Below are 12,124 nucleotides of genomic sequence, written 5' to 3'. Positions count from 1 at the left end.
TTCTGCGCTGCACATATGCCTGGGACAGGCGGGCACTATGCCGCATTGGCCGCGCGTTTGCAGTCTTTTCGTGGTTTCAAGCGTTCAAACATGTGATATGATGTTGGTCCCATGCATTAGGGTGGGTGTAAAGGTCACCTGAAGGTCAGGTCAGGTCATTGACCTTCGATGACCTCGGTTCACTTTTTCGAGTTTTACATGTTTCTGGGCTAGTTTTTGGAGCTGAATTCGAATTTAGGAACCATTTGAACATTTACGAAGTAGTTTTGGTGCCTTCGTAACATGTTACGAAGCTGTCAGAGGCGGGTTGACACCTACTACGAATACCCGGCAGGACCCATACTGGTTGACCTGACCTGAGCTGACCCGACCTGGCCTAAATGCATGAAAACATCATCTGTGATCAAAACTAACATGATATTCGTGATCAGCATCCCGAAAACCCCCTTAGCAGCCACACTATACGACGTTCTAACAGGTCCCGACTTTCGGCCATTGACCTGACCTCAGAGGTCACCATTTGACCTATGACCTTAAAACCGGGTACCGTTGGCTTTGTCTCGTGACGACCGACACGATGGTTTTTTTCCGCGAGGCTCTAGCTCAATTAGGGGCCAAACGCGAGGAGGGTCGCATTCTCCTGTGCCGTCGAGGGATGCAAAACGGCCTATGCCGGCGAGGGTTAAACCCTTATTTGTCCATTTCGCGCAAAAATGCGCAAAATATTTGCATTGGGCAGCAAGCTATACACCTTGAGGAAAGTCAGGCAGCAAATATCTTCGTGTTGTTCGGTGACGTTTTCTTTATATCCTTATATAAATTCATTGCGTCGTTGCACTACCACGGTTCCGAACAGGCACTGTAAACCCCACCCCTACTAGTAAGCATGAAATAGTTCCCGGGAACTTGAGTACGAGAAACATGCGCAGAAATACCGGCTGTTTTTTTAAGCTATTTTGTACGGAATAACTTTAATGATTTTACGCTGAGAGCTTTTGAATCGGGGGAACGGAATATGGTACACAGCAGTCATTTCCATCTCCAGTCGGTAAGTCCTACTTTGCGACGTTATAGCATTATCTGCCTTGACATTGGGGAAAGGAAACTTGCTTATTCGGAAACTTTGGACATTTTTACAATACTCTATCCCATAATTACAGGAATTTCACCGAAGTTGATTTTCGACTTAATTCCGCTTTTTTGATGCGCCTGGCCCACTGTGCGCTGCATGCTTGGTGTGATCCGAAGCCTCTTGTACCCTTTCTTTGAAGGTTTTCAAGATAATGAGGTGATGAGTGTCAACGACGTGCCATTTTCATGTAACCCATTGCGCATTTTTCGTCACTGCTTCCAGGGGCGTCGCCGACGGGGGGGTCGGGGGGGTCGTGACCCCCCCCACTCTTGAAAACTGGGGGTGTCGACCCCCCCACTTTTTGCGATGCTGAGTATGCTTTTTTAGCTTTTATGTCAGTGAAGCAGGCGTCAGCAACACCAACAAATACATCATTCAGAATCACCTAAAGTTCAATTAGCTGTGGGCGGGGAACACCAGCACAACATTATTTTTAAGTAGCCACCATTCTAGTACCTTTTTATCCCTCAAAGGATTGGACGCGCCAAAACTGCCCCGAGCCGTTCGTCTGATCGTTAAAAAAAAAATGGTCGCAGTCGATTCGTCGGATCAGTACCTAACTACAAAACTACAAACTAGCCTCAGCCCCATGGCACAACTACATAGCTGTACAGTGCACATGTAGGGGAAAGGGAGTCAGATGAAACCGTCTCGGACTTTCGCAAAGAAGTCGCGCAAAAAGGAGCCGATTGCAACGAAACTTCCGGGGCGCTCGAGTTAATCACCTACTTAAAAATAAATCGATATCCCTGATTCAAATAAAGATGACCTTGGTTCACTTTTTCATAACATGCTTTTAATTTAGGTATAGGATAGTTTTTGGAGCTGGCTTTGAACTTAGCGCCCATCTGAACATTTAAGAAGTAGTTGTGTTGCTTATGCATATAACATGTTAGGAAGCAATCGGTGGTGGTCATCCACTATTAGGTACTGGTCGATCTGACCTGACCTGATCTACCCCAAATGCATGGAGTCATCATCTTCGTTCAAAACTAAGATAACATTCGTAATCAGAACCTCGAAAAAAAACCATCACAACTTACATTCGCAAAGTTCTAGCAGGTCCCGAGTTTCCCTACTTATTGGCGATGACCTGAGTCCTGAGATGACCCGAAACCTTGTAAATGGGTATCATCGGCTTTCTCTCGTCACGGGCAGCATGCTCTTTTTTTTCCGCAAACCTCTAGGTCTAGATCGATCAGGGGTCGAAAGCATACCTCAGCGTTACTTTAGTATACGTTATACGTTAGCGACTGGGAACCCACCAATAGAAGGGCTACAGTGAAGCAGAAAACATATTCGATAGCTCTTTCAACGCTCTTTCGCTAGCTTCGCGTCAGATTTCATCTCAGGTCTATGTTTGGCCCATAAGAAGGCAAACAGCTAACTGGACAGATTCTGCCGAATTATCTGCTTTGCAATAACTTTAGATTCCGTGAATTTGTATGGTATGTACATATGTTGTCTTTTCACCACCGTCTTGATCTCTTTGAGACGCGTCACATGAGTTAAAATTTGACCATCCAGAATTAACGATAAAACGACCTCAGGTCAACGTTATGTCCTGATCGAAAAAGGACCTCCTGCTGCATATGAATGGATCCGTGTTGTTGAGCTGAACAGTGAACACCTTCCAGGTGCTGTCATCGCTCTACCGCGTCTTCGTCAAAAGTTGTAGAAAAAATGCTGGTGGCCATCGATGAACATTTCCACTAATGGCCTTTCGAGTCATATATCGCCATAAGTTGCACCCTGTCCCTGGCAATGATGAGCTGATTTGTCATGGCTCCAAAGATATTTTGCGTTTCTGACGAACCAAAGCAGGAGGCATTCGTGCTTTTTCTAATTTCTCATTATTTTCTAAATGATAAGGTCACGTATTTGACCTGCCTCCAGATCATAGATGTAAATCCTCAGAATCATGAATTACTGACACGTATACATTAGGTATACAGTGTACCAAATTTCGAAGTTATGGGAGAAAAGCTACAAGAATGGCGAGAGGGGAAAGTTTGATAGAGGTACATATACCGTATAACTGAACTTGACATGGCGACCTGACCTTAAGTGACGCAGTGATAATTTTTACGCAAGTGATGTAGGTAGGTATACCTACCTAATAGGTTAAACCAAATTTCGCGGCGCTGCGCGCCGATTTGTTACACGCACACACACACACACATACGCACGCACAAAACTGGGAAGTGCGGCAAAAAAAAACACCCCTACCCATCGGGTGAAGACTAGAAACCCGACCCCCCCACTCAAAAATCCGTGGCGACGCCCCTGGCTGCCCGTGACGAGAGGAAGCCGATGATACCCATTTACAAGGTTTCGGGTCATCTCAGGACAGGTCATCGCCAATAAGTAGGGAAACTCGGGACCTGCTAGAACTTTGCGAATGTAATTTGTGATGGTTTTTCGAGGTTCTGATTACGAATGTTATCTTAGTTTTGAACGAAGATGATGACTCCATGCATTTGGGGTAGATCAGGTCAGGTCAGATTAACCAGTACCTAATAGTGGATGACCACCACCGATTGCTTCCTAACATGTTATACATATGTATAAGCAACACAACTACTTCTTAAATGTTCAGATGGGCGCTAAGTTCAAAATCAGCTCCAAAAACTATCCTATACCTACCTAAATTAAAACTTAAAAGCATGTTATGAAAAAGTGAACCAAGGTCATCTTTATTTGAATCAGGGATATCGATTTATTTTTAAGTAGGTGATTAACTCGAGCGCACCGGAAGTTTCGTTGCAATCGGCTCCTTTCTGCGCGACTTCTTTGCGAAAGCCCGAGACGGTCTCACCTGACTCCCTTTCCCCTACATGTGCACTGTACAGCTAGTTGTGACGGTAGCCATGGGGCTGAGGCTAGTTTGTAGTTTTGTAGTTAGGTACTGATCCGACGAATCGACTGCGACCATTTTTTTTTTTTAACGATCAGACGAACGCTCGGGGCAGTTTTGGCGTGTCCAATCCTTTGAGGGATAAAAAGGTACTAGAATGGTGGCTGCTTAAAAGTATTGTTGTGCTGGTGTTCCCCGCCCACAGCTAATTGAACTTTAGGTAATTGGCTAATTGGCTTTATGGAGCTCTTGAAGCGATTCTGAATCTAATGTATTTGTTGGTGTTGCTGACGCCTGCTTCACTGACATAAAAGCTAAAAAAGCATACTCAGCATCGCAAAAAGTGGGGGGGTCGACACCCCCAGTTTTCAAGAGTGGGGGGGTCACGACCCCCCCGACCCCCCCGTCGGCGACGCCCCTGCGTCCAGAGGTCATGCCGTGACCGGCGGTCGTCTTGGCGGCAGATGCTCTCGGACGGCCCGGAAAACGTTCGTTTGTTCCGGCGATGGGAAGTGGACCGGCGCCCTGCCGCCTCTCGACTCTGAGGCGCAGGATTGGAGTCGCGGGATAGTGCGCCAATAGCCCGGTAAAGTATGTCTTGTTTTTTATGCTGTCATTGGTTCTCTTATCGTTTTTTATCCCATATATGTAATATGCTTTGCTTACTGTATGCTAGACTAAAATATAAGACCGCTTGCAAAAGACGTCAAGTCTACAATACAGAGGCTAGACCTGCTGGACTTGCGCAGCTTTAATCCGTTGCCATTTTGGCCCTGGGACAAGTGTCACTGTCACCTGCTAAACGGCCACGGCAGCCTGTCAAGGAATGCAAACGCTTGCTTTTGTGTGGTCACCGATCCCGATCGTTTCATAACAGTCCATTTGAAGGCACTGTTGACTTTCCCTCCTGCTGGTGTGGGGAGGGGAATTTGGCCCCGAAAATGTTAAGGTGCGCAGTGGTCGGTCGAACACTGGGGCATGCTGGCATGCCATATTGCCATATATAGGAACACTGCGTCCCTGCCGAATCCGTCAGATCCCCCCCCCCCCCCACACACACACCTGGCCCCTCCTCCGGGCCACAGACCCGGGACTGCGTGAGAGACACTGCAGCTGCTGACAGACCAATTAAGGCCTCCCCTATCGGGTATAGGTATAAGCCGTTTACGACGGGTTTTCTGGTGAATGCGCCAAATTTGACCAAATCTGCACCAAATCTCTTTTATAACAAATGTCTTCACATCATGAATATAGGTGTTTCAGTATCTTAACCCGCGCACCGACGGGGGGGGGCGGATATCCGCCCCCCCCCCTGAGGTTTTTCGCGAATACGAAATTTGGTATGACTATAACCTCATCAATTTTACACATGGTGTGCAAGTTTGAACCTCCTACCTTTTAAGGTCAGGTCACCAGGTCACTTTGAATGACCCAACCTCAAGTCACTTTTTTTGCAACTTTGTCACCGTGCCAGAGCTACAGTAGATGTCGGAGGCCTTTGAAAGTCGCAGGATATTATTAGGTCATTAGTAGCTACAATTTGTATATCTCGGAATTTTGATATCGGTGACCTAAGGTCAGGTCAATTTCGCGACCTCCCCATTATAAGTCAATGGGGGAAAAATCAACTCCCTGTTTTTACCACTAAAACGGGTCGGAATGGCCCCATATACCATACATGACTTCATATACGATCAACCTTCACTACCTTGAGGTCTGTTTTGCTGTTGGGCAGCTGTGAGGTCATGTGACGTCATCAAAGGTCACCAAAGGTTTTTGGCCAATAACTCCGCACAGGAACAAGATACAGACGCGTGGATGGTCTCATTGTGTTCAGCTCGTCAAGACGCATCGAATGATATACATGATGACCTCGAGGTCACGTGACCTGAGGTCAACCTTTGACCTTGACCTTTCGAGGTCAACATATATATCATTCGATGCGGATTGACGAGAGGATCACGATGATACCCTTAGTTTGTTCCTATCTTGACTAATTCGAAAGTTATTCGAGAAAAACTCTCACCATATCTAGCGCCGCCATTTTGACTTTTTCGACCCCTGTGACGTCATCTTTGACCTGACCTGAAAATGACCTTAGTAAAAATTGTAGATCTTGGCCGTGCGTATCCGATGCCGTTTACCGCTTGTCGCTATCTTGCTTCGTTCTCGAGATCTCAGGGGGGCGGTCATCCGCCCCCCCCCCCCGTCGGTGCGAAGTTGGCGCAGACCCCCGTCGGTGCGCGGGTTAATCGAACATAATGTCTGACAATTTGAAAAAGTATGTATATAAGCAACTGTGGAGCAACTCAACCAGACATTTGTTGAAGAAACTAAAAGAACCTAATTTCACAGAGTCTACATCTGCACCAAATCCATTCCAAATGTGAACCAAATATGTACCAGATAGCCGTCGTAAAAACTGAAAATGGCTATTGTTTGACCTTCAGTGCTTTTGTAATTTTGAGTACGTACCTACTTTTTGCTGACATCCAAGTAAGCACCTATTCTAGCTTTCCGATTTTATTGAGCCATCTAAAATACGGCGAGGAAAGGAATTGGGGCGCAACAGCGCAGCAGCGCACTTATGAAGCTGGAATTTCGACACCCGACGGCCGACCGATAAGAGCAGCACACAACACTCCTGTGAAATTTATGGCAATCAATTTATCATCGGTCGCTATTTATGTAGTCTTGATCTATTTATTGCTCCCAGATGGGGCCACTTGGTCCGTATACTGGCGTCCAAGGGCGGATATTGGGAGTCTCTGCACGACCTCGATGGCGGCTCGGCGGCTCAGAGATGGCGCATTTCACCCCACCCCCTTCCCTCCCTCGAAAGCTGCCCCTCCCCGCCAGTCGTTCGCATCGCTGGGACGTGCGATATGTTGTTCTGAGGAGCGATTGCTATACCGTCGTAAGCTGGTTCGTAGTGGTGGTCTGCTCCCCTCGAGATTTGGAAACTACGGTGCGAACCGCGAGTTGTGTGAATCGTGGCTTTTTACATCATGTATGACTTCCAATCTTTTCAAGTAACTACATCGTGTAAATATTATTACACCGCTAAATCCAGAGATCGATCTTGTTCATCATTTATTACCTCACAACACATGTCAATGATAATTCAAATAATCATCCATCATAACACGACGCCATTAAAACGCCAGCAAAGAATCTGCCATTCTATGACTATGAACATTGTCATGGAGCGCATTACACATGTGTACGGTAACCAGCGGTCAGCGAGGCTACGACCGATCGAGACACCTGGAGTGGCGCAGAGGTGACGAGCTATGAGCGGCACAGTCGGCTATGGGAGCGGCACCTACCCGACCAAGGCGGGCCTTCAGGTAGTGTCACTGACGGTGTGTGAACAGGGACAGGTACTATTGCTATCCGTTCAGATAAACAGTCAGGGCATTCAGCAGCGCGGTCTGCACAGTCTCTGAATTCAAAGAACGTACGCAGTTGAAATAAGTCCCGAATCCGTTGAAGTTGTGACGGTCACAGCGTTAGAGCTGTTTTCGTTGTGAAACATTGTTTACATTTCCTGTGGTATCAAACCATCGAGTTTGATTATAATCGATCAACAACCAATAACGAACACTTCGCTTTCGCAGCAAATGCAAAAGCCAAAAGCATCAACGAAGTAAAACACTCGCCCAATCAATCTCTAATTTCCAAATGGCAAACATGCGGCTGCTGGTTTCTTTGAAATAACGCCCCGCGTCACCCGCATTAGCTGCCCACATAAACTAGCATCAGCCGCCCACATAAACAAACAACGCTGGGGCTTATAACCCCGACATCTCCCCGACCCTACCCCACCGTATAACTCATTTCTCACGGACACTCACGGCACCAGAGCGCACCCAGCAGCGGAACGCCGTGCCGCGCGCGGTGGTGCACCCAGCGCTGTCTTTGTAGCCGCCTTCCTCCTGAGATCACCGTGGCGCGTGTCGTGTGCAGTGTAGAGACAGAGGTCCCGGACCGCCTCCTGTGATCGCCCCTCGAGAGAGCGCTGCTCGGCGGGCGCAGCTCCCAGTGCAGCCCCAGCCGCTCGGCGCGGTCCGGGCCGGAGCTGACCGGAGCCGGAGAGAGGCTCAGCTGGGCTCGCGCCGGCCCGGAATAGAGCCTCCCGTGAGCGGTCCGACGGGCGCGCACTCGAGCCCCGCTGCACCGGAGACTGGGAAACCACCGGCTCGCGGTACAGGCAGTTCGCGTCTCTCCCCACGCGTCGCAGCCGGTAACGGAGCACTGTCACAGTTCACACCCGACAGTTGAGAGTTGACCAGTTGAGTTGACCAGTTGGCCAGTTGGCCAGTTGAGACCCCGGTCAACTCTGTCCATCCCGATATGCAGCACTGGAGGTATGTGATGATTGCTAATTGATAGTCTCTTCCCTACGCGTCCCTGTGACACAGGCTCCCACGCCTATTCACACCACCCACGGGCTCAGCTGGCAGTATGACTGCCGTCAGCTAACACAGCGGGCAGTGTGACTGCTTTCAGATGATCTGGCGGGCAGTATGACTGCTATCAGCCGGTCCAGCAGGCAGTGTGACAGCTGTCAGCTAACATAGCGGGCAGTATGACTGCCATCAGCCGGTCCAGCAGGCAGTGTGACTGCTGTCAGCTGGTTTGGCAGGCAGTGTGACAACTGTCAGCCGGAATGATGAGCAATCGACACGGGCAGTGGGTGCTGGAAGTCGCGGCTGCCGACGGTCGGTAGTCCTCCGATGTCGGTAGACGTTCAGTAGACCTCCGAGGTCGGTAGAGCTCGGTAGACCCCCGATGCCGACCGCTGCGCTCGTCCAGGCTCGCTGTGGGAATGACGCAGGCGCTGGTAAGCACACACTGGCTCCCCATACAGATGAGCGTTCATCAGCGCCGACTCTGGGCCGAGCCGGATCTGAACTCGGAATCACGGGTGTCAGCGCAGCATTCGGAATCGATCCAGGCTCAAACATCAGCTCCGCAGTTTTATAGATATTGGACAGGATCTTTGACGAAATTTGGCTTAGCATCGGCCAGACCTACGAGCATATATCTACATGATAGTTGATCCACAATTCCACAGGTCTCTTACGGATATTCCGCCGAAACGTGTTCGCATAACAATTCATGCTATTGTAATGCCCAGAAAAAAAATGAATTTTGCCTCAGCGCGTCCTTTTCTCCGCTCGTTCTGTGGGCATATCGAGCGAGCCAAGTTCTCCGCACCGTCCAGCCGCTCGGCCGCGGCGTGACATGTTGACCTTTCGGGTGGCCGGAGCGGAGGGCGCCGGCACAGCGCTGGAGCGACTGACTGACGGCCCGCCGGGTGTCGTAGCGCGCAGAGCCGCGACTTCGGGCCCAAACTGGCAGCCGAATCACTGCCGTACACCGGCAGACGCCCTACTGCTGATACCTACCGCCCAGTGTTTGTCGCCAACGCCGTTACGTTACTGGCCTATGACTTTTGACCCACGAGATGGCGACAGGGAAAAGGCGCAAACCGGCAATCGTTATAGCTTATACCTAATGTAATTTTGCGAACGAATAAATAAATAAGATAGTGATACGATGAGCTCTGACATCCGCTTTTAGAAGCATTCGATGAACGGTTTGTTTCCACTGGAAATTTGTCAAAATATTTATATTCGTCAAATATTAATATTTTATATTAATATTCATTATCAAACAAATATAAATATTCGTCTAATAGTGAAGCGAAGGGCGTTTGATTTTGTGGCGTCTTATGGCAGCTTCTGTCGGAGATCAGCACCTGTAAACTCACCCCGCTACATCAGCCCATTCCGCTCCCTGGTCCAGGCTCACCTGCAGTTCCAGCGGCGCTCAGTCGCAGGTGCCGACGAACCGACACCAGAGGCCGGTGACGCTGGCCAGAAGTCCTCCTCCCGCGGCCGACTCGTCCGCCCGACGCTGCGCTGACGGCGGCGGCAGGGTGGGCATGGTGGGCCGCACCCGCCACCGAGCCGACTCACCGCCCTCCGGCCACCGCACCCCGGTGGCACCGCCGGTCTCCGACGCCTGCCGCTGCTGCCGGGGCACCTGCCGCGCCGGGTCGCGCCGCGCCGGGTCAGCCCGCCGCCGCGGGTCCGGCCGCTCCGGCGACTCGTCAGGCCACCGAATGCGGCCGCCGCCGCCCCGCTGGCCCTGTGGCGCGCTCCCTGACCAGGCGGCGCGTTCGCCGAGCAGCCGGCGGGACTCGCGGCCCCAGGCGGGCCCCGTGGAGCGGCTGCGGAGCCGGGAGCCGGCCCAGTCGCCGTCCAGGGTCCGGCCAGGATCGCCGCCGAACAGCCAGCTCGCCTCAGTGGTACTGGCCACCGGCAGCGCGTCTGGGAAGAACCAGCGGCCCGAGGGCGCCGCCTCGGTGGGCCGCGGCGGTACGGCGCCGAACAGCCACGGCAGCAGCGGCCGCTCCGTGCTGGCCGGCCGGTCGCTGCTGAAGAACCAGCCGCCCCCGCCGGTGGGCAGCTCCTCCTTGGGCCGGCCCAGCGCGTTACCGGGGCTGCTGAACGGATTGCTGAGGCCGTTGTTATTGCCGAAGGGGCTGCTCGGAGGCCTGTTATTGTTGCCGAATCCGCCGTGAATAGCATTGTTGTGAGGCGGCCAATCGGCCGGGTTTGGCCTCGGCGGAAACCGGGTCGGAGACGCCGACAGCTCCTGGTGCTGCCACCTGTCTCTCTCAGCTTCCCCCTGTGACCGGTAGGTGTCGGCGGGGCGCGGCGGGCCGGCCACCGGTCGCGGTCGTTCGGTGGTCGCCGGTACCGGTCGGGGGTCGGACACAAAGCTGTCCCGGTCGCCTCGGAACGGCTCAGGTCGGCGGGTGGTGGGGTCGGGCCGTGGTGCAGGCCGGCGGGTGGTGGGATCAGGTCGCGGCGCCGGCCGGTAGAAGGGCGTGGTGGTGGTGGGCGGGACTGGCTCGGCGGCTCGAGCCGGCAGCGGCGGGTCGGCCACCTTGGGCTTGCACTCGTTGAGCTGACAGAAGTAGTCGCGCTGGCCGTCGTTGTGACACCAGGTGCCGTCCGGGAAGTAGGCGCTGATCCCCTGGTCATTGAGGTCCTGGCGAGGGGTGTACCACGTGCCAGAGTCCAGACGACAGTAGATGGAGCACGCGCTCCACGGCTTCCCTGCAGAAAACACGCACAGTCGTCAGCGATTGGAGGGACTGTGGCTTTGTTAGTCATAGAGGGTGAAAAAAAAAACGATCAAACGGTGAAGCTACTTTTGCTCACTGTCAGTAGGTACTTCGGGTACTGACAGTGAGTCACCGAAACTGACCATGAGTCCACCGCCACCCCACCCTCCCGTCGCTCTGGAACTAAATATCAGAGTGTCACTCTGCCCTGAACCCACTGTCAGAGTGCGGCACCTGAGTGCCCTCCCATCTGTCTATAACTCACTGTCACAGTGCGGCACCTGAGTGCCCTTCCTGTCTGTAACTCACTGTCAGACTGCGGAACCTGAGTGCCCTGCCCTCCCTCCCGGAACTCACTGTCAGAGTGCGGCACCTGAGTGGAGTGCCCTCCCTGTCTGTAACTCACTATCAGAGTGCGGCACCTGAGTGCCCTCGCCGTCGGGTCGGATATCCTTGACAATCTGGCTGAGTTCGCGGCACTTTTGCGAGGCGTACTGTGTGACAGAGAGCCGGTAGGGGCAGATGTCGCCGTCCTCACAGAACTGGGTGTTGGTGCTGGAGCCCGAGCAGCGGCGCTCCGTGTTCAGCGGCTTCGGGTTGTCGCAGCGCCGCCGCGAGATCGCCACGCCTGTCGAACACAAACGGGGTTAAACACTGATTTAGCACTGTATTTATAACACTGATTTAGTGGGCACTGGGTACCTACCAATACCTGTCATGTCATTGAACCTGAACACCGTTGGTAACACTGGCTTTTTGCGCCCTTGTGGAAATGACATGGGTCACAACTCACAAGCTCGTAAGTGGCGTTGCACTTTGCAGTCTACAAAAGGTTACTTGGCCACCCCGTCCGTCGTTTCCATCCTCAGGATGCTGAAATTCTTCTCCTCCACGCCGCAGCCCTCACTCCGGGCTGGACAGGCACCTTTATCTCATGCGCGCTGCTCCCATGGAGCGGCACCGCTGCTTCCGAGGGAGCGCACCCCGTAGC

General features: G+C 52.1%; 1 protein-coding gene and 1 long non-coding RNA gene across 2 annotated transcripts in view; both read right to left on the bottom strand.

The window, feature by feature from the left end:
* Positions 1-7,065: 7,065 nt before the first annotated feature.
* LOC122382311 lies at positions 7,066-9,901 on the bottom strand. Its single transcript, XR_006256661.1, has 2 exons — positions 9,810-9,901; positions 7,066-8,812 (listed from the first exon to the last, which is right to left on the bottom strand). It is a non-coding gene; the product is annotated as an uncharacterized LOC122382311 (long non-coding RNA).
* A 13-nt stretch (positions 9,902-9,914) lies between these two features.
* The window catches only part of LOC122382317 (A disintegrin and metalloproteinase with thrombospondin motifs adt-2-like), a gene marked incomplete at its 3' end in the record, with an annotated part of 46,407 nt that continues 44,197 nt past the window's right edge, over positions 9,915-12,124 (bottom strand). Inside the window, exons 13-14 of the mRNA XM_043367493.1 lie at positions 11,540-11,761; positions 9,915-11,125 (exon numbers count right to left, since the gene is read on the bottom strand). Of these exons, the coding sequence (XP_043223428.1) occupies positions 9,915-11,125; positions 11,540-11,761 (1,433 nt within the window). The remainder of the gene's footprint in view (positions 11,126-11,539; positions 11,762-12,124) is intronic.

Source organism: Amphibalanus amphitrite, unplaced genomic scaffold, assembly GCF_019059575.1.
Source record: "Amphibalanus amphitrite isolate SeventyFive unplaced genomic scaffold, NRLGWU_Aamphi_draft 000137F_arrow, whole genome shotgun sequence".
NCBI classification, from domain to species: domain Eukaryota; kingdom Metazoa; phylum Arthropoda; class Thecostraca; order Balanomorpha; family Balanidae; genus Amphibalanus; species Amphibalanus amphitrite.
The sequence above is the reverse complement of the archived record's forward strand: the minus strand, read 5'-3'. Positions and strand labels throughout refer to the sequence as shown.